This window comes from Ruditapes philippinarum, unplaced genomic scaffold, assembly GCF_026571515.1.
Source record: "Ruditapes philippinarum isolate M1 unplaced genomic scaffold, ASM2657151v2 ctg3468_1_1_1_1, whole genome shotgun sequence".
Classification (NCBI taxonomy): Eukaryota; Metazoa; Mollusca; class Bivalvia; order Venerida; family Veneridae; genus Ruditapes; species Ruditapes philippinarum.
This window is the reverse complement of record NW_026859932.1, coordinates 147,127-171,272: the sequence shown is the minus strand read 5'-3', so window position 1 is coordinate 171,272 and position 24,146 is coordinate 147,127. Positions and strand designations below refer to the sequence as shown.

The following is a 24,146-nucleotide window of genomic DNA, read 5'->3' as shown; positions in this document are numbered from 1 at the left end:
AGACTCAAGACTGTGACGCATGCACACGAATATTAGATTACAAAATGTCTTTAACCAGGATATGAAAGACAAAATATTCCAGGCTTACATAAACTGACTTAATAAACGATTTTAACCAGCTTTACGGGAAATTGTTTTCACGTTTGTTACCGTTGTCAGGTTTTATAAAATTTTGTTCCAATGGTTTTGATACCCCAAATACATTTGTTTGTCTTTAAGGTTTTGTTTTTTCCTTTTTGGTTTAGCCCTTTAAACTAAAATGTTTTCATTTTTGGACGAAAATGAAATTTTTTGAAAAAGAAAACTTTTTTGGTTTTTTTACCAATGAAAAGGGTTTTTTTAGTTTTTTTCTTAAATTTTTCAAATTTTTTTAAATGTTTTTTGTTTTGCTTAATTTTAATTTTTTTAAATTTTACTTTTTAAAAATTTGGGCCAAATACGGATTTTTTCTTTCAATATTTTTTTCCTTGGTTTCTTTTTTAGGGGAAAATTTTTTTAAAAACTTTTTGGTGAAAAAAGACACACAGACACATGAGTGTATATGAATGCGATGGTATTTGTTAAGAAATATGAAATTAATTTATTTTGAATTCATATCTTATTTCATGTAATGTTTCACAGCTGCCTTAATTTCCTGTAATTACACATGCCATAAAGATTTAAATTTTATATGCATTTATATGAATCAATCTAAAATTACTTATTTCTTTTTTGTGCGTTAAAATATGTTGTATCATAGCTGTGCATCCCATGTTAATTTAATCCATTTTTTGTTTGAACAAATATTAGGGGTAATTGGCCTATCAGCCAACATTTTCGACTTGATTTGCATTTATAATTCCGATGCAAAGATGTGATATTTAAGACAGCGTCAAATATGGCTTTCAAATACAATGGAATACTCATGCTTGCAGATAATCTGTCATTTTTATATATCATTATTGATTAAAATTTTGCACTGATTTATTATTCAATAGCACACCCATGCAACACAGTTTTAATACAAACTTTAATTCTCATTGTTAAGATTCAATAAAAAGAGCAACATTTTCTTACAATTTGAAATCCTAGCGTATTATGGTTATTTATTGTTGTTCAAATCTACCTTACTAAGTTGGTTTGTTTAACTGTTGCCAATAACAATTAGAAACACAAACAGAGGACAGAAAGAAATAGAACGCACGCTCGAGTACAGTTCAATTAGGATAATAGTAGAGTGACGCGCCGGTCAGGTCCATTATTACGGTATAAGACCGTTATCATATTGTACAAGTTATCATTATAGTCAAGCAGTTTTAGTTATATAGCTTACAAATATAAAAAGTCCAATTGTCGGCGTAACGCAGTTGGTAAAGATGTTATCTGTTTAACATTCCAAACTGTTGATTTTTCGGAAATTTGAATTTTTTAAAGTTCATCTTGTATATTATTTTTTCTATAATCATTATTTTGCCTTTAAGCGTTTTTAAAACTGCTTTATTTTTTGTATACATTTTATGCATGTTTCTGATATTTTCTTTCAATTCTCTTATTTTTCTCTTCTTTTTTTTTCATTTAACCAAGTCATTTGATTGCATTCATTTGATTCCATTCCTTAATTACACGCTTCGTCGTAATGCTGGTAATTACAATGTTTTTTTAGTCATGCATAGCAACTTGGTGCAACAAAATGCATTAATGTACACACGTACATTGAAGTAACTTTAGATTAGTTGGCATAAAATACTTGTGCACTGTAATACTTGTACTGTGCAATACGCTGGGCAATTATTCATGCTGGTATATTTTATATAGTTTATTGGTTAGGCAAGATAAAAAGCATTCATATGTTCGAAAATTCATTTTCATCTGATTGTAAACAAACGAACTAAAGCAACAGAAATATACATATAAAATTTCAATTAAAAGATTATATATAGCCTGTGAATTTAACGGAAGTCAAGGTGAATTCAAATTGCTTACGGCCGAACAATTATTTGATAACGCTGTTGTGTCTTGTAAGTGTATATATTGCATGTACATTGTATTAATTGGTTGCATATCATTTTATTTCTTATATTTTTATATCTACATCTTGTTTGCATTATTGTATTGTTTTAGTAGGTCTATTTGAATAGCCGCTCTTGTTCAACAGGGTAAAATGAGTTATTTTTATAACAAACGACTTTCTGCATTGAAGTATATTGTTCAAGCTAAATTTTGTTTTTTTATATTATCATCTTGTAATGGAGTATATCATGCTAAGAACCAAAAGATACCACTTACAAGAAGATAAAAATCCTAAAACGTATTTCATTTAATGAGGCTAGTTGCTGCATATTGTTGGGTTTTTTTACAAAGTAGAAATAAAAGAGAGCACGTGACCGCCTAATGTATAAAACTTTACTTATTCACACTCAGTTGTCCCTGTTTTATCATTTAACATTCTTGAAAGTAAACGTATAAATCAACAATTAGGCAATCATGATATGGAAAATGCATTAACAGATTGTCATTATGGAATTGATTAAACTATTAATTGAATTCAATATTATGACAATTTGCGCCGACTCTATTACAGCCGTTCTGTAAATTATAGTAAATAATAACTTTTTGGCACTGTCTTAAAAGTATTTCACATATGACAATTTAATGGGGAAAAATACATATAATAATATGAATGTTCTGAGAATGTATTATCTAACCTATATATATATTCTATCTTCATAAATCGATGTGTGTGTCTTTTTTCATTGTTCAGATATCTAAATATATTCACAAACTTTGCCTCCTGTAAAAAATAAATTTTCCCAAAACCTAGATACATCATGGTATTTACTAAATTGCAAAAGACCTCGTTTTTTTTAGATAAAAAACACACTTGATTCATTGAAAACTGCAATGATAAATATCAGTACTAAGAATGGAAAATTGATTATACATAAATGTGCTAAAATGGAGATCTGATTATACATAAAGGTGCTAAAATGGAGATCTGATTATACATAAAGGTGCTAAAATGGAGGTCTAATTATACCTATAGGTGCTAAAATGGAGATCTGATTATACTTAAAGGTGCTAAAATGGAGATCTAATTATACATAAAGGTGCTAAAATGGAGATCTGATTATACTTATAGGTGCTAAAATGGAGATCTAATTATACATAAAGGTGTAAAATATGGAAATCTGATTAAACTTAAAGGTGCTTAAATGAAAATCTAATTATACATAAAGGTGCTAGATATAGAAATCTGATAATACATAACGGTGTTAAAAATGGAAACTTGATTTTACTTAAAGATGCTATAATCTGATTATACATAAAGGTACTGAAATGAAAAGCTGATTAAACAAAGGGGACTGAAAAAAGTAAAATATCTGTTTGTTAGTGCACTAAACATTAACTTTTTATAATACATAATATGATGTTGAACTAATTTGGTTGTCAGTTTTTGAAGTTTAGAAGTACATAGCAAAGTGATTTAAACATTCTATATTTAATTATGTAGACTTTTTAGAATATTAACAAATATGCAATGTACGTACATTATTATTGATTGTTGTCTATCAATTTGCAATCCTACCAAAACAAAATAATAAATCAAAATAATTAAACTTATTTTAACATTAGATCTGAGTGATACATGACGTATACAACACATCAAAACTGAACGATTAAGTGTTATTTAGTTTAGTATGATTTGAGCCGCGTCATGACAAAACCAACATTATGGGTTTACGACCAGCATAGATCCAGACCAGCCTGCGCATCGGCGCAGTCTGATCAGGATCCATGCTGTTCGCTTACAAACCCTATAACAAGTAGAGAAACTGAAAGCGAACAGCATGGATCCTGATCAGACTGCGCAGATGCGCAGGCTGGTCTGGATCTATGCTGGTCGCGAACCCATTTTGTTGGTTTTGTCGTGACGCGGCTCAATTATTTTTATTCTTTAGGTATAAATGTATTTTAAAAGCAGTCATCAATACCAACATCATGATCACTGAGGTGTCATTTTACTGCTTTATAATCCAACTTGCGTCATTGGTGATCATTAAAAAATGACATCCCTCAAAGTCTTAGTTATAAATCTCTTTGAATGACAATTTGCCAGCTTTTATTTGTATTTATTTATATTAAGTGTTTTTTTTTATAAAACGCGGAAATTGCTGTTTTTTATAAATTGCGGAAAATTGTTTATGGAAACCTCACACGAAAATATTTTGTATTACAATAATCGAGAGAGAAAAAAATATACATTTGATATGTAAACACAAAACATTTATCTTTCTATATATCAAAAGTATTACTCGTGATCAAGTGATTTTTTTTTTAAATTTTAATCGGAGCTCATATTCTCGTTTACAGAATTACTGTTTAATAACTTGCTTCTACAATATTTAAATATTGTCCTTAAAACCTTTCTTCTCTTTGAAAGTAATTTTTGAAGCATAGAAGACTCATTTTTATCTTTCACATTTCTGAAATTGTTCTTGTTCAAAGATCAGAAAGAACATAATGATTTCTATATCCCAAAATATTTCATTTGTTTATAAGCGAATTATCCTATATTTGAAATCTGTCTATTTTAAATATTATGTCAAATTTAATCAACAAGCAAACATATTATGTTTTCTTCCATTTGATACATTACGTTTAAGTTTTAATATAAGAACTAAGTTTTAATGATTTTATTTTCCTTTTTCTTTTATGTGTTTTTTATCATTTTATTTTAAAGGGTTGCCTCTTTTGCTAAGTGAAATTAATTTAACCAAATAATTTCCTGTAGCCGTGTTGGTTCAAACCCGGTCAGGGCAAGCCGCTGTTTCCTTGGACATGAGTCTTAAATTTCAGTGCCAAGTACTGGTTTGTTTAGAAGCGGTTTCGGGGCTTGTCTATAAGCCAATATTTTTTTACAAAGATCCTTTACGATAACTAAAGACACAATCTCTAAATATGTAGATGTAATTATAAAAAATCTCGGAAAAAATCTAGCTATTTAACTCGCTTAGGTAGAGAGGTAGATATCTAAGGCTGATAAGGCACAATTTTGCAAAATTCTAGATATAAAGGAACGTGATAGACCGATGTATACATATACAACAGGTATTCATTTTGACTTTTGGTATTTGGAATTTCTAAAATGGAGCTAATTAGATCAGGTGGGAAACAATGCAAGACAGATGAAAATGCTTATTAGGAACATGCTCTACAGCAAAACAAAAACTCTTGCAAAAACGCGGATTTGTTCAGCTGAACATCTCGTTTCGTGTATTTGGTTAATTAAACAAATTCAATTACCCAACGAAATTGCAGAGCTTGTTACTTTAATGAAATTTTATGCAAAGTAAAGTTAAGATTTGTTTTCATCTGCATCTAGATCTCTGCCTCTGGATTAGTACTTTCATTGTGTATTACACGTTTTAAGAATTAAAATTAATTCAGATAAATTACTTCTTCATTTTTATATTTTATTAAGAAAGTCCCACTTTGCAATGCTAATGGTTCAAATATCATCTTTTGACAAACGTTAAACAGAATAACATGGACATTTTTTGTTAATAAAGGGCAATTTGAGAATTCATACATGTATGAAATAAAAAAAGAATCTTTAAAAAAGAAGTATAAAAAGAAATAAAAGTATAAAAGAAAAAAAAAGAAGCCATGAACAGGCTCAATCAAACCGAGCCTGCGACATTTTTAATTTGGCTTTCTTTAGGGATTCTTATTTCTCTCTATTTTACTCAATATAGTTCTTGTTAATGCTTAACTATATAACAAATAACAAGAAAGACCAGAGGAAGTCATATATATGTAAATAAACAATAATAGAAAAAAATAAAACAATAGCTTGAGTTTATACAACAATGCAATAAATTGCTAAATATCTGGATAACCGACGATAGGTTACAAAATGTGTCATTGTGATAAGGAAATATAATTACTCCAGGAAAAAAAGAGTTCAAAACAGTGCTGCTATTTGATTTACCTCGACAATTGTTCAGTTTTATTTTATTTCGTTATGTTGTGTATGTCTAAGGAAACAGAAGACATGCCATAAACAAATGACTCTGCATATTGAATTCACTGTTGCAAAGTCAAGTATGGAAAGCCATGGCTGTCTGATATTGTTCTTTTTCAATTTATTTAACCATTTGGATAATATATGAGTTCACTTCGACTATATATGAATTGAAAACACTTTCTTATTTAACCGGAATCCATTATATTAATCCACAGTTACAATATATGAAACCATACTGTCAGTGTATGAAACCGAGTTAGCAATATATAAGTTGATTTTCTCAATATATGATTCCAATTCTTCAATATATGGTACCAAAGTAGCCATGTATGGAACCAGATGTCCTTATATGAAACCGAATTATCAATATATTAATTCATTTTTACAATATATGAAACCATTTTATAAATGTATGGAACCAAAGTAGCAATATATGAGTTGGTTATACCAATTATTCAATACATTTGTATATGGAACGAAAGTAGCAATGTATGAAACCAGGTGTCCTTATATGAAACCAAATTATCAATATATTTATTCATTTTTACAATATATGAAACCCATTTATCAATGTATGGAACCAAAGTAGCAATATATGAGTTGGTTATACCAATTATTCAATACATTTGTATATGGAACGAAAGTAGCAATGTATGGAACCAGGTGTCCTTATATGAAACCAAATTATCAATATATTAATTCATTTTTACAATATATGAAACCATTTTATCAATGTATGGAACCAAAGTATCAATATATTAGTCCAAGAGATGGCGGGGTTTTATTGCAATTTACCGTTTCACCAAAAGAAACATTGCCATTTTAAAGCATATTGTTTGTAGTTTCCAAAAACCCATTTCTTAAGTTACGCAGCCCGGGCAAAAGTACAAAAATCCAAGATGGCCGCCAATATGGCCGCCAGAAATTACAAAATACCATATAATTTTTGTTTCTTGATTTTTTACATACGGATATTTGTACAAAGTAGTTTCAATTGCACAATATCAGATAAAATATGGCTAATTTATGGTTCAATCAAGCAAAAATGACAATTATATGGCAAACTTTTAAATTATTACTATCAATTTACCAAAAAAGTGGTAAAAATGGCATTTTTTGACAATATGATGACTTTCGTTTTTCCGTATTTACACAATATAAACAAAAATGCATTTAAAGTGTGTGTACTTTATCAATTTAACATAGTTAGACAAGTTCAGCATAAAAAAAATCATTTTCTGGGCATTTATGCCGTAAGAGTAGATCTTCAAAAGTGGGTGGGGTAATATCACCGAAAAAAAAATTAAATTACAATGTTCTCAAAACTTGCCTTTACTTTACAATTTCAGTTTAATGTATAGGAAATTGTGTTTTAGTTGTATGTTCTTTATCATTTTAACATTTGTTGATAAGTTAAGCATAAAAATTCATAACCTGACGCATTTATAACAGAAGAGTACAGCTTCAAAAGTGGGTGGGGTATAATAACCCCAAGAAAGCCCGTTCAAAATTAATAAGCTCCTTAAACTTGCCCTTATTTCACAATTTTAGTGCAATAATAATATATTAATTGAATTTAGTTGTAAGATATAAAATAAATATTTATTACATTTAAGAAGAAAAGAAACATCATGTCATAGCAACCTTTAAGATAATCACAATTAACCAAAACTTTAACAGGTAAAAAAACACAGTTTTTGCATATTGTTGCCTTTTAGTATATCTTTTTGACACAAAGTAGAAGAATTGTGCTACAGTTGTTTTAGCTGATTAAAGCTGTATTAGTTTGGCATAAAAATCATTACAAGAGAATGTATCACACAGGGATAGAGTTAAAAAAATGGGTCCAACAAAACACTTTCAAAATTAAAGTGCTAATTGAACATGCTTTTACTTTTTAATGTTTAATAGTCATGTTTTGCCATTTTCTGACAATAATTATAAATAAATTATGTTAATTATGAACCTAGCATATTTTAGTAAAACAGGTTTATTGCAGATATTTTTTGTGAAATCTACGAAATTCTTACTGAATATTTTTTGATAAAAAAGTTTGGAAAGCTTTACTCCCTATTGTTGGTCAAGTTATTATGGTCCTCACTAAAAACGCCAGTTATAATGACGTTATGTATTTATACTGTGTTTATCTATAGTGTATGGAGAAAAAACGTATCAAATCTTGTATGTTTGTTCTCAAAAAGATGTTTATTTTATGTTTAAAAAAACAGGCTGTATTGCAATTACAAGTATTTTTAAATTTCAGTATATAAATTCTTTAATAAACTAAGAAAAAAAACATCATTTAAATGTTTTATTTATCATAATTAATTCACACAAAAATGTATGAAAACAAAATGCTAGTATTTTTGTAACTTTTGTTTCATCTTTGTAACATAAAAAAGATGTAAGTGTTCTTTAATTTAAATTGTCGCGAGGCATGTGTTTCAGAAGTGTAGCACTAAAAAGTGTGTGGGATAAAATTGAACTTAAACCTGAAGACATCACGATGCTTATACAACATACACTTATGGGCAGAAACAGTTTTTATTACGTTCTTTCTACCAAAAAATGTAATTTCATTAATTTTGATACAACACCTGTACATAATTGGTTATGTTTTTTTAAAGGCCCATTATGCCTCAGACAAGCTTTTATCTTCCTTTCTCTAAACCTTTTTATAAATTTTGGTATAGGTTTATGTTATCCATATCGTTACTCACTGGCCAATCACCAGAACTTTTTTATCTGTTACATTTTGGCAATAAGTAAAGTGAATTAGTATTTTGTATGGAAGTTAAAATACTACTTTGCTTACATTTGCTACATTTACTACAAAGAATTTTAGATTTATCGCTGTTTTATTCAGGTAACAAGCATCTTACTATCTCTTAAACCATAATTTAATTTATTTGTTTTTGAGGCATAATGTGCCTTTGATAAAGGTAAGAAATTTTGCATCATAATTACAATCAAGATACAAGTGCATTAAAAACATCAGAAGACACACTTATATATTAATCAAGAACCATAATATCTTTGTAATGCATTTTGTGAGAGTGTAGTTGTGAAATTTGATATAAACACATCATCATTTTTTAATTTGACAAAGGTAACAAGTATTGTCATTTATAAAATAAGCAATCATATATGAATAAGTTTAGCAAAAGTTGTGAAAGTAACTGCACACAAAACATTCAAATAGTTAAAACATGTTTAAGCTATCAATACTTGTCACAGAAATACATACATCTTGAAAGTATGCACTAATACATTCTGTACAAAAGTCGATTTAAAAGCAACAATTTTCACATAAAGCAACTGACCAGTATTTAGTTGTAAGTTACATCTATCAGTACATAGTCGCTGTTTCCTTCAGATCCACTATCTATGTTATGTGTAGCAAAAATAAGGTTTTAAATGTCAGTACTTTGGGAGTCACTCTGACAACTGACTGTGTAGATGGCAAAAATGGTGCATCAGCTCCTGACAGTTTGATCAATCTGGGATGTTATATTTTTTATCCTTGAAAATCGTTCAGCACAATAACATTGCTGTGTTGCATATTTTTATTCTTCTTTTTGACTTTTTTCCCGTTGGGTGTTCTAGTATTCCTTCGTGAATAACTGAATATCACCATTAAGGATGTGTTGCCTGACTTAAGAGTTCTCCTTTGTTGGCTTTTATCTGATATTAGACTTCATAACCCTATTTAAAAAAGTTCAGTTATTAAGTTCAACATAATTTTCATATTTAGGCTACACGCAATTATTTTACTTGGGTCCATACACTGTTTTTCATGGAGTGACGCAATGGTTACATTGAAGACACCTTGATTATGGTCTTATGAACTTGTCTAACGGATGCTTAAAATTTTAAGTTTCACTATTATAACATTTCATTACATTTTTGTTTAAATACTGAATTTTGCTTGGATACGTTGTTAGAAGCTTGCATATATCAAAAATAGGCATAATCGAACCGAGTGTAAATGTGCCATATTGTGTATCTTTCTATTTGCTTGTACGATTTTGAGCATATGTATTCTAAACAATGCTAGTCTGGCATAAGTTACAGGTGTCAATAGGGAAACAGTAAAATTGAAAATGTTGCATACTTGGTTTGATTGAGCCTGTTCATGGATGGTACTGGATAGTACAAACTACCGTCCACACCCCAAGCAACTCCTCAATGATGATTCAACCTTTAGCATGAAATAGTAAAATTTGAATTTTGAAACATTCGCAGATGTGTTAATACTGAGGTCATCATGGAAAGCTCAATATGACTTATTTCAGCCACTACATTAAACCGTGGCGTATGGTCCCACAATTAACTTGACCTTAACATGCAACACATCTGTTGACCAGACAAGAGTATCAACGCATGAAATGAAAAATCAGGGTGACTTTGAGCAACACATCTTGTTTTAGCGTGATACACATCAGATCAATGTTAAAAAAAAGTTATGTATAATTGTAAAAAAATCATCCATGAAAGACAATGTCGTTGGAAAGACAACGCCATCTATTAATCATATTATGAATACGGAAGTTCAAGTGTGACTTGATTTTTGAATGTGACACATCGATATAATGTCAAAAAACATTTTTATTAAGTTATTTAAAAAATCCATCCAGGAATGACATAATTATTGACTTGACATGACCATCAGTGCACAATTTATGCAAAATATGCAAAGGTAAGGACCACACTCAAAGTAAGGAATATGGAAGCACTGTACAAATAATAATTCCTGGGGAGGGCATAAAATGCTGCTTTTATTTTAAGTATTGAAATTGACTGTTTTTCTTTTGTGCAGAATGTATTAATGGCATCTATACTTATATTAATATATGTATTTAAATTGTGTTTTTCAGTTTAATTGCTATATGATAAAGACTTAAATACCTTTCGCTATCCACTATTGCAATTTCTATGACTGTGATTTTATTCAAGTATGTTATTTGCACAACATTCATTAATAAATGCTCCTTTCATCAATGACAATAACCATTTCTCTTTTCTTTCATGTTAGATATTAATAGTAGTCAAAGTTTAAAATGAATACTCAATCAACCAAAATTAAAGTTTATATTAAAATGTAATGAAATCGAATATCCATTTTACAACTTTGCTGGAAGAACATTATCAAAAAATCTTTTCAAAAAAGTATTTATCCATACAATATTTTTGTTTTCAAACATAAAAATGTTATCATATAATTGTTAAACATATATTTAGAACAATAAAAGCAAGTTGATGAACATTATATTTAATGGTTAGGTGTTATTTTTCCCTATAGAGTTTTAAAACTCTAAGATATATGATAAGGTAACTACTTTAATGATATTTGTCAAGAGCTCTAATAATCAACTGATAAAAGACAGACAACTATGAAATTATTTTATTCTACGATAATATCTAGGCAACAAAATCTCAAAAATGTGTTTCAGGTACCATTCATTTTTTGTGATAATTTTAAATTGGATGACTTGATGTTTCTTTCTTCTTTAATGTAATACAATCTTTAATATTTTCTTATCATGAAATTCAATTACATGATAAATACACTAAAATTGAAAAGTTAAGGCAAGTTTTAGAAGCTTAATAATTTGAACTTTTTCTTCTTTTTTCTCCTCTTTCTTTCTCGGTTATTTTACCCCACCAACTTTTGAAGCTGTACTCATTTGTGATAAATGATCAGGTAATAAATTGTTAAGCTTAACTTATCAAGAAATGTTCAAATGATAAATAAAATACAATTAAAACACAATTTACTATACATTAAACTGAAATTATAATGTAAAGGCATGTTTTGGGAATATTGTAATATTTTTTTTCATTTTTTTTTTTTTTATAATTTTAGCCCCACCAACTTTTGAAGATTCTAACTCTTACGGCATAAATGCCCAGAAATGATTTTTTATGCTTAACTTGTCTAACTATTTTAAATTGATAAAGTACACACACTTTAAATGCATTTTTGTTTATATTGTGTAAATACGGAAAAACGAAAGTCATCATATTGTCAAAAAATGCTATTTTTTACCACTTTTTGGTAAATTGATAGTGATAATTTAAAAGTTTGCAATATAATTGTCATTTTTGCATGATTGAACATAAATTAGCCATATTTTTTATCTGATATAGTGCAATTGAAACTACTTTGAACAAAATCCGTATGTAAAAAATCAAGAAACAAAAATTATATGGTATTTTGTAATTTCTGGCGGCCATATTGGCGGCCATCTTGGATTTTTGTACCTTTGCCCGGGCTGCGTAACTTAAGAAATGGGTTTTTAGAAACTACAAACAATATGCTTCATAATGGCAATGTTTCTTTTGGTGATACGGTAAATTGCAATAAAACCCCGCCATCTCTTGGACTATATGATTTGGTTATGTTAATATATGATACCAATTATTCAATATATGGAACCAAAGTAACAATGTATGGAACCAGGTGTCCTTATATGAAACCAAATTATCAATATATTAATTCATTTTTACAATTAATGAAACCAGTTTATCAATATTTGTAACCGAAGTAGCAATATATGAGTTGATTTTCACATTATATGATACCAGATCTTCAATATATGGATCCAAGTAAGTCATGTATGGAACCAGATGCCCTTATATGAAACCGAATTATTAATATATTAAATCAATTTTACAATATATGAAACCAGTTTATCAATATATGTAACCGAAGTAGCAATATATGAGTTGATTTTCACATTATATGATACCAGTTCTTCAATATATGATACCAAAGTAGCAATATATTGAACCAAAATGTCATTATATTGACGGGACTTTTTTTAAAGGCTGTATTCTATCCTTGCACCGGTATTACAGTTTCGTTTTCTAGAATAAGGAAATATTTGAATTTAACGTCATATTCACTTAAAATGGGCTGGGCAGGCAAAACTTATCGTTATATATGTACGAGTTGTATGTCATAATTTAAGCTATTGAGTCGTACTGACCATTAACAAAAACATATTTAAAAAATAAGTTCATCTCGACCTTTACCTTTGATCAAAAATAGGCATGGCCAGTAGGACACATCAAGGTTAATCTACTCACAAAGTTTAATATTCAGTCAAATAATAATTGATTTCATGAAAAAGTGTATGCATTGTAATAGCAGAACCCAGTGACCTCGGCCTTTAAATTGTTGACTTGAAAATAGGCTATTTTGGTTCCATATAATGAAAATTGCTATCATAGAATGTAACATCAACTTATATACTAGCTGCTACTTTGGTTCCATACATTAATAAAATGGTTTCATATATTGTAAAAATGACTTAATATATTGATAATTCGGTTTCATATAAGGGCATCTGGTTCAATATATGGCTTCTTTGGTACCATATATTGAAGAACTGGTATCATATAAAGTGATAATCAAGTCATATATGGCTATTTTGGTACCATATATTGAAGAATTGGTATCATATAATGTAATAACCAACTCATATATTGCTACTTTGGTTCCATACATTGATAAATGGGTTTCATATATTGTAAAAATGAACTAATATATTGATAATTCGGTTTTATATCAGGACATCTGGTTCCATATATGGCTACTTTGGTACCATATATTGAAGAATTGGTATCATATAATGTAATAACCAACTTATATATTGCTACTTTGGTTTCATAAATTGATACATTGGTTTCATATATTGAAAAATGAATTAATATATTGATAATTCGGTTTCATATAAGGACATCTGGTTCCATACATGGCTACTTTGGTACCATATATTGAAGAATTGGAATCATATATTGAGAAAATCAACTTATATATTGCTAACTCGGTTTCATACACTGACGGTATGGTTTCATATATTGTAACTGTGGATTAATACAATGGATTCCGGTTAAATAAGAAGGTGTTTTCAATTCATATATAGTCGAAGTGAACTCATATATTATCCAAATGGTTACATAAACTGAAAATGAACAATTATATCAGACAGCCATGGCTTTCCATAGTCAAGCATGACTTAGGCATGTGTCGTTTGAGTTGCAATTCCGTTTTAAAAAGTTTTTACAATAAACGTCTTGTCAAAGTAATTGACTTTGCCACAACTTCGTATGACCACATTTTCGTGGCGCAAAAGCGGATGTACCACATGGCCTGAATCAGCCACCATAGTGTGATGAAATAACTATTTTCTTCATTAATACATGTACCATTGCCATTTTTTACTTGTACAATTATGTCACAGATAAAGAAAATAATTATCAAGCAAAACCCCAACAGTTTTCTGAGAAAACGCATTTAGCGATTGATAAGAATATTCTTGACATTTCTTGCAAGCCTAATAGCTTGGCTAGCCTATCGAATTTCGAAAATGCCCTTTGTTTACAATGTAATATAGTTTCAAGGAATATTTAAAATATAATTCTTTTCAAGTTATCAACCAAATCGATTAGATTAAATTTCCAAACGACGAATAAGACGCGACTTGTTTTAAGAATTGTGTCTAAAGCTAGTTTATTTTGTGTACTATTCTTGTATTTTCAAAATATCAATAATTAATTACTAAAAAGTATAATAATGTAAGGGATCAACGAATGTTCGTTATATGTCATTATTTTATTCAACTATTTTTGATAAAAGATATTAATTGCACTGTACCCCGAAGAACGGAATTACACGAATAACAAGGTGCACCTCATGGGAAAAAACAATCGAAAATGTTTTTGTTTTTACAGTTGCATTATTTTATTTTCTTTAATCTTGAAAGAAACGTGTACACACAAATTGACATAAACGGTGAATAACAAGAAATCGCGATAACGAGTCGTTTTTGCACAGGACTGCAATTATGAGTCACGTTATCAAAACATAAATGCCAAATAACCCAACACAAACCTATTTCTTTATACAAATAAAAATTATACCAAATAACGAAACGTGGAATAACATAATCAGACATATATATATTTCTTCAAGAATAGCGCAATGCTTTGCACATTTTTGTCGTACGTTACCATCTGCAGAAGCCCTTTAATATTTTACTCTGCGCACTCGGTCTTTAAAGGCGTCCTCGTGCTTGTTCAGATGTTCATGCACGTAAAAGGGTGCATACCGTCAATGGAAATTTTCATCATTGTTAATATGTTAGACAAGTTGCTCGCACCACGGGTCATATTAATCAGGCTACATCCTCCCCATATGTCTCGTCAGCAAATTGATAAATTAATAGTATACTACCTTTGAGTTAGTTAATTGTTTGCCGTTCTTTTAAACATAGCTAAAAACAATGGTTCGAGTACCAAAACCCTGATGTTTTAATCCGCTTTGAATAGCAAATATCAACAGAGGTTTTATTTGATTATTACAATTACGCAGATAAATATTCATTTCCAATACAATATGTCAGACTAGCAGACGGCTGCGATAAATAACACGCCTTTGATAGTAAAGAATTGCCAATTTTGTAAATAAGTTCTGCAGTAACAAACGTCTGACATCTATATTTTGGGCAATATACCAAAGTGTTTACAAGCGTTCTTACAAAAAACAAAACATAGTTTTACAATATAGACAGAATGACAAGGGCCTGCAAAATGATTGCATCATATTTCGAATATTTATAATACTGTTGTTGCAAAGAAACAGAAACATGAAACACTTTTATGTCCATATATCATGCTGTTATCATCTCATTTGTTTCCTTACTTCAGACTTTACACATCGTTTGGCACTTTCGGACATTGGAAGTAACTTGCTGCCAATTCTGATTAATTTTATTGATCCCACTCTTCTCTAAACATTTCTGTGATGTTAATGAAACTCAAACATACAAGAAATATTTTCATTTAACTTATAATTAACGTTATAGCTTGATCATTTGAAACATCTTATAAAATAGAACTTTCTTTGTTTAGTAAGTTGAAAGAAAACATGTACATTTTTTTCATTTGAACATCCATGTTGCAGGGCCATTTAATGTGTGGAATATAGTAATATATTATTAGTTATAAAGATTGTTGACAAGTTATATGGCCCTATATAAACGCCTATTTGTAAATATAACCCGAGCCGCTAGGCGAGGGTTATATTGCAAATAGCCGTTTATATACGGCCATATAACCTGTCAACAATCTTTACAACGAATTTATAATACAGCACGCATCATTTGTTAGTGAGAAAAGTAAGATTTCTTCTTAAATCGACAGCAGCCGTGTATATAAAACTATATAAACGTCACGATTATCCAATGAAAAGCGACGTTACAAACGTGCAGTATTATAATATCTAACAAATTAATAACTTACTTCAAGTTGTTTCTTTCATTAACTTACTTATTAATTATTTCTAAAATTGCTACATAGCGTTTTTTTATGTTTGATGTGAACAGGACTATTTAACAGTTTTCACATTATTTCCATCTCTTTGGTTTTCCTACATTATGTTGTTTTTTTGTAACTGTGTTTTTCCCTGACATTTCAACGAAGGCATAAATTTTAATTATCTCAAATATTATGCTATTAAATACCATTCTCTCATATAAAGCACCATTCCATATATCAAATAACTCTTCTGGGTTTGACCAATTAAATCTATAATTTTCAAAGATGTTTGCTTTTTAAAGGAAAAAGAAAAGTATGAAACAAAACTTTTAAATTACGTTTAGAGTAGACCTGTTTTTTGGAATTAAAATTAAACCAAAAAGCTTGTCTATTTAAATGAAGTACGCCTTACATAAAAAAGAACAAATCTAATGATTATTTTTGCATTGATGTATTTATTTTGGAATTTAATTATTGTAACGTAATGCAAATTATTTTGTTATCAGTTCATTCGTAAATTATATTGTATTGACTTTGTTGACTACGTATCAATAACTAAAAATGTCAACTTTTTTCGTGGGACATAGATAGCGTTTTCCAATGAAGAATAACATTCTTGACTATCTGTGATTGAAGGTATCAAAATAAAGGAAGTTTCATGTCAAAAATGCAAAAGACAATGAATACATATATGGCATTATTTAATGTGCGAAAGAGTACAAAAATATCAAAAATACAATGCATCTAAAAGCAATACTGAACAGAAGATATTTTCTTGTAATTTTGTTCGGACTTTTAGAATATTTGTATAATTATGTTTTTTACATTTTAATCATTTTTAAAATCAAGTTCTTGTTAAATGATTCCATTTGTCATTAACATTATACTGGTGTTTTGTTCAACATCTTCAGTCTGCTAAATATGATGTTATTCAACAAAACAGATAGTGTAACAGATAGCTATCTATTAACATATACATTCATTATCCATTTTCTATGTGATTTCATAATAATTGTGAACATATAACAAAATGCAAGTAGCTTTTATAACCGTGCATTGCAATGTCATACTAATTAGAAAATTATTTTATTAAGATATATGAATAAACTAAGATGTTAGCAGTTGTAGAAGAACTTTGCGGAAGACATTTCTTAAAGCGCGATATGTATTATGTATTGCAGAGAAGCAAAACAGTAGTATACATAAATCACTTTTGTAGTGTTTATTGATAGGAACAACATGCATGACTAATGTATCTTATAATGATGTTTCCATGATAACATTATATTGTGACCGATTCTCGTTTGATAAATCTTGTGTTCCCAACTGAGTTCCTTCAGCTTCTTGTGGATTGTGTTTTTGCATTTTTAAAGCTTGTTCGTAAGGAGGAGGGGATGAAGGCGTTGGAGCTACAATGTCATATGTTGAATTTTCAGTTAAGATATTACTAATTGGTACTTTAGGTAGGTTACTTTTAACATATGCCCGATTTGTCTCAGATGGTGTTGTACTGCTGCATGTTGCGAACTCGTTTCCATGCATATTGAATGAACAAGGTCTCGGTGGTTTGGGACGGATGCCGTTTACACTACCATTATTTGATATATCTTTTGTTTGCACATTTGTTGGGATAACTTTACTAGCTACACTGTTCGTCATATTTGTACAGTCATTAACATTTGTAATAGTACCGGGTATGCAATCATTATTCGAAAAAGAGTCTTTTTTCAAACGGTCTTCGTTTACATCCGAGCATGAGGAGTAATTTCTTGTTAAATGAACAGACTGCAGGCGCTGATCTAATTCAACTGAATAGCCATCAAGTGATTCCGGACTAGAGAGCATAAACATTGTATTGCTACGTCTACTGCATTGTTGTATTTCATTCTTATGTCTTCTTCGCGACCAAGGCGACCGCAGCATATTTCTTAAAGATGTCCGAAATGTTCTATCGCTAGATACAGGTGACAGAATATCTACATTTTCGATGTTAGGTAGTGTTGATGAATGAATGATATTTGGAATGGCAGCACTTGAAAAGAAACCTGTGATATACCCGCTGCTTGAAGCACTATTAGCTAAAGTGTTCCAGGTAATGCTTCTAGTTGGTCCAAAGATTGGAGATGTTACATTTGCATTTGCGTCACGAACTTGACCTGATTGTGTTGTGTCTACATTCATCAAGAGTGCTTCTGAATAACTTGGCACAATGGTAAAATTATTACGAACAATCATCTCAAGTTCTGCACTTCCTATCGTATTATGTCTCATAATAGTTCTACCGGACGCTTGCTCCGTATTAACATAATTCGTTCCGAATATTTTATTTACGTGGTAATGAATATATGCTGTTTTAAATTCAATAATCACCCGAAGTGGCCAGGATAACAGGAAAAATGATGCAATCCAGAAAACGCAATTGGAAACATACCAAGGCAAATTGTCTGGGTCTTTAAATGCCATCATGTATTCCTTGAAATTAACATTTAGCAGATCCATTCCCTCGCGTGTTTCCATGTAGTCATCGCGTCTTTCATTTGCTGTGAAAAATTGGTTTCTTTGCTCATCAAATTCATATTTTGCATCCGCATGAATAAATGAATAACTTTTTGAGAATCTTATTTTAGTTGCCGGATAGTCTTCTAAACCAATAACACATTTAGTATTATCTTTAAAGCCACAGTTAGTGAAATTAAAAGCACACCCTGCTGTATGCGAATTCACTCGTTCATAATATACCTGAGTAGAAGTAAAGGCATCCCCATTGCGGTATCTAGTTACTTGTCTTGTTCTTCTTACGTAATGAAAACACAATGCTTTCCACCATATAATTGGCAAAGCTTCCCGCATTTGACGCATTTTATGATACACTGTTTGTACATCAACTTTATGTTTTAATTCAATTCGTGTATGGCAATGCCAACACTCAACTAAATAAACTAAATACAAAAGTATCACAAATGCTATTGGAATATAAATATATCCATCAGCGCAAGGACTACTTTTATTAACATCTTTATGTGCAGAATGTCTCTCATAATAAACAACAACTGTAGTTATAATTGCAAGGCGGCACCATGCTATAGCTCCGAGGCACCCAAGAATGAGCAATGTGAGAATAAGGCTTTTCCAGTGAACATCGCGCCGAAGAGAAACACAACACGAGTGTTTGACAGGACTTTGCTGAAATATGTTTGTATTGTTACATTTTATTATGGCAAAGAAAAAACAAATTAATGTTTGTATTTATGCCATTTATTGTTGTCCCTGCATTTGTACAAAGAAACCATATAGGTTGAAAATACAATTATAAACTTTGTTTCATGATATACTTTGAAAAGACCGTAAAACATAGCATTCCAATTGCAAAATGACTTTCAAAATCATAAAATAAAATTGTACAAATAAAGATACTATTACAAAATGTTGTCCTTACTAAAATTTTAAGTTCAGAAACAAATAATGATATATAAATTCCTGTGTCTTAAATTATGTAATGATAAAATTTAGTCTTGATAAAAGTATTGATAATGTTCTGCAATTGTTTCAGAAAATTATTTTTGTTCTTTTTCTTGAGTCAACGTGCAGTGTAAAACTTAATTATTTTTACCTTTGATTCTGTAATGGGTTCTAAAAGCACTTGTCGGTGATTGGTTCTGTGCATGTCGTCTCATCATTTAGTGTCAGTTCAATCAAATTTCCTTTTCTCTTGTGATAATGTTAAAGGTTTATTTATCTGTAAGGAATATAAGAATGGAATGGTTTAAAATCAGTGTATAATATTAACATTTGTAAAATCATACAAAAATATTTAAAATGACCATATTTAAAATAAATGGCTTTATTAGAAAAAGATATAAAGTAGGATAATATTCCACAAAGAAATATAATATTTATTCTCCAATGAAATTTGTTTAAGTACATAATTATATAAATATAAATCCATTAATTTGTAGAGTTTAAATAATATTTCACAATTGAATATTTGAAAAAGAAAATGTATTAATATAGATATTTGACCTTTTATCAATAAATTTTGCAAAGAATTAACATATTTATGAAATGAAATTTCAGAACATCACAAATGATAGAAATATAATATCGTCATTTTAACGAAATTGTTGACATTATTTTGTTGATACATGTATATACATTAAATTAAATATGTATGCAATTTATAATGGTACCACACTTTTATTGACACATTTTTGCTATTACGTTCATAAAAAATAAATCGTTAACATCTTAAGAGAATAAAGTATAATTATAAAAGTTTTTTAATGAGCGAGTGAGGGAATAACCGTTTATATAGTGTTCATTAATAATTTACAAGTACATTTGGTTTAGTATGCCCAGGGTAAATAAGCTAAATTATTTGGACATAGCCAAGACATTTTGCTGAAACATTTTCAAATTTGTTTCTCTTTTGTTATGTGAATGAATGTACTTTTAGTAACATGCACTTAGTTTTTTAACTCATTGGTGACACGTCTTTCTTCTAGTCTTCAAGTAAAACATCTGTATCATTTTATTTTCATAGTTATGTGTTTTCATTCATTTTAATAGTAGATTATTTTAATAGTTTATTTTTGTCATAAGTTACTTACAGTAAGAAGACAAAAGAATCTTTCCAGACAATGTCTATCAAATCTTTCGTTATCTTTTAATTTAATATCCAACATTTCTGCTATAATTACATCTCAATATATTTGCTGCTAAATTTAACATTAATTACTAGGAAGAATAGCGGGTACTTCTATAGGTTTCCTTTATTATCAATAGTTATTCGTCTTTATTCTATAAGCGATACAATTTCATGATTGGTTTAAGATTTTAAGTTTTAATTACGGGCATTGTAACAATAGTCTTTTAAAGAATCTTCATTGAGTGTACGAATAGAATATTGAATATTTTTTCCTGTAAACGGATTTGAAGGTTAACAAAAGTGCAAAATACGCAAAAGGCAGTCTAAGGTAAATTAAAATTCCATAGATATAAATAGTTATATATGTCTATCTGTATAACTTTAACATATCTATTTCTATATAGAAAATAATATTTCTAATATCATTTAAATATTTTCATTGGCACAATAGCAAAGAACTTACATAAAAGTGAGTGTACGATGTCCAAATATAGCAACTCGTACATAGACCAGGAAACAAATATGATCCAGGATCTATCGTTGAGCTGTCCAGCGTTAAATCCCGATGTGATTCTTCGATTGCATATCATTCCTTACAAACAGAAGCTGGAAGAGTGAACAAGAACGTTATTGGAAAACATTTTGCTACAAACATGACAGCGATAAATGTTTGAACTACGTTTGAATGACAAGTATGGATTGTATTGAATTGAGCAGAATATAGAATATAACTGCCAATCGTACAGCATCAATATGAGTATATTTAAAGATTAACTTGCTACTGAATACTACTTTTGAGCAGAAGCTTGAAATTGTAGAACCTTTTTAAGAGTTATTTATTGATCAGTAGTGTTGTGTAATCATGCAATTCCTATCTTATAACTTCTTTTTTAGTCGTTTTTCTTTCTTTCCAAGAAAAAATAACTATGCCCTTGAAGCTTAAAAAAGTCAATTATGCTTAGTCGATAACGGTCATGCGCCTTACTTTTATATCACGTTTTCGTGCCCCGTGTCATTGTTCTTTCCGACTCTAAATTTTGATGTGACGCTCATGTTAATTCATTGTTTGTTTGTGTTTTATCTCATTATATAAACAAACATAAATACACACTCAACCTAAGCGTAACTGTATTTTTGAGTATATAATAACATGTTCCTAGAATGTAATATTTTTAAAGCGCCGTTTCTTAATTTAATTTATTGTAAGCGTTAAATAAAATAATATAAAATAATTATACTTGCAGAAAGCTCGTATTACATTATTTTATCAAATGCATTTGGTAAATTCAGTATTGAACATACACTCATTCAATATCCTCTATTTATATGGACTTTGGTAAATAGTTTCACCTATACAAATTAATAGTACAAAAAAACTGAAACATATTGCTAAAATACAAAAACATTGTACTTTCAAATAGTCTCAATAAAGTAAATGGGAAGAGATTTATGTCAGTGTTTACAAATGTGCTTTGTGGCATGAATAGTATTCACTGCAAATAAAGATTAATGTAAAACTTTGATACACATAACAGACAGTTAGCTCGAATGGCTAATGGAAAAGTAATGTGGATATAAATGAGGACATGCAGGCGGTAACAACTGACGTATATGTATATATGATGTAATAAATTAACGTATTTACCAATACAAGTTTAAATAAGTTGAAGTTTATAAGGATGAAAAAAGTAAAATATTTAATCGGCATATAAATTGAATTTTGAGATGTGACTTAAAATTTAATACAAGTCTACATAAATCGAATGTCAGAAAAACAATATAAGCCGTAAATAAACAATAAAAATGGTGTGAACTATCAACAAATCATTCATGTATATAATACATGTCTATTAGTTTTCATAATTGAAAAAAAAATCGTTTCTTTTTATGTTGGTTTTTTACGTTTTGCTTTGAAATTGTATTATTTATTAGTTTATAATGATTTTGATATGGTTAATGTTCTGATATTAGATACCTATCTGAGTATTTACCATAATATAGCGCATGAATATGTTTGAATGAGTTTATATCTAACTTCAAAGCATAATCTTTGCCTATAAAATATTATTTTCTGAATAATTATTATAGAGATGTTGCCATGGTATTTAAATATATTTAGATTCAACAACGCGTAAAAAGCACAGGTGCTATAGCGTGTATACTTTGTTGAGAAAAAATGACAAAATTAAATAAAGCATTCATCTGCTGAAACCATTTTTAATACAATTTCTCTTAATAGCTATTTATTTTTAAATGATGGTTACTTTTTTTTCCGGACAATTGTTCACTGATTAAGGACGCATACTACATTTTTATTAACTCCTTATAATAATAAAATACAATTTAAGAAATAGTTTCTGTGTATATATACAAAATCCAAGCAATTTGTATCAGAATATACAGTCGAACGGAATCCATGAATAAATTCCTTACACTTTATGCTGTCTGGCTTAGCAATAATTCCCGATCTAATACTTTCAATGCATACCATTCCTTACAAATGGTAGCCGGAAAAAAATGTTCAAGAAAAGTATCGGAGAAACTCTTTGCTCTATGACACTGATGAAACGTTTGGACAATTCTTTGGATGACAAGTAAAAGTGGTATTAAAGTGGAAATTTAGCCGGTAATAACTTGCTTAACATGACCAGGAAATGTAAAGTTCTACCGATTAAGAAGAAGTTGTATAAGTCAGTTAGCGGCATTTTGGAATGATATAATATTTAAGCAGATATACGGCATTTGCCTTTTATAGCTATAACTTTATCAGAAAATTTTATCTCTTAGGGTTAACAAATGATGAGTCAATAAATAATCAACATGAGAAACAATTAATTGCACTTTTTTCATATCTGATAGACACCTGAATTTTTCTTTTACAACAACAGCACTTAGATGTGAAACATCAAAATGAGCCAGTATCATTACATTTATTGTTTCGAACAATTAAATATCTCACACTATCACAATCAATCAAGAAAGACATTAGTTCAGTTTGATAAATTTGTTAATTTTGCAGCTAGACGTTTACGTTCGTATAATACTGAGAGAAACAATTGCACAATGTGTTTTTACAGTTTCAAAATAAAAGTACAAAAACATTTAATTCCAGAAATATATAGGTATACCAGTAGACTCTGACGGACAATTTCTATTACATATGCTATTAAT

The 24,146-nt window shown here is 29.4% G+C and overlaps 1 protein-coding gene across 1 annotated transcript; it reads right to left on the bottom strand.

The window, feature by feature from the left end:
• Positions 1-16,846: 16,846 nt before the first annotated feature.
• On the bottom strand, positions 16,847-20,073 carry LOC132758308 (transmembrane protein 151B-like). Its single transcript, XM_060749882.1, has 2 exons — positions 19,941-20,073; positions 16,847-19,513 (listed from the first exon to the last, which is right to left on the bottom strand). The coding sequence occupies exons 1-2, from the start codon at positions 19,992-19,994 to the stop codon at positions 17,588-17,590; spliced, it is 1,980 nt and encodes a 659-aa protein (XP_060605865.1). The 5' UTR covers positions 19,995-20,073; the 3' UTR covers positions 16,847-17,587.
• Between the last annotated feature and the right edge of the window lie 4,073 nt (positions 20,074-24,146).

Bases quoted from the DNA above. Each gene is read 5' to 3' on its own strand.
- LOC132758308 (XM_060749882.1), bottom strand. From the start codon at position 19,994: ATGCACAGAACCAATCACCGACAAGTGCTTTTAGAACCCATTACAGAA. The intron at 19,514-19,940 runs GTAAAAATAATT...AACATATTTCAG, and splicing joins AACCCATTACAGAATCAAAG to CAAAGTCCTGTCAAACACTC.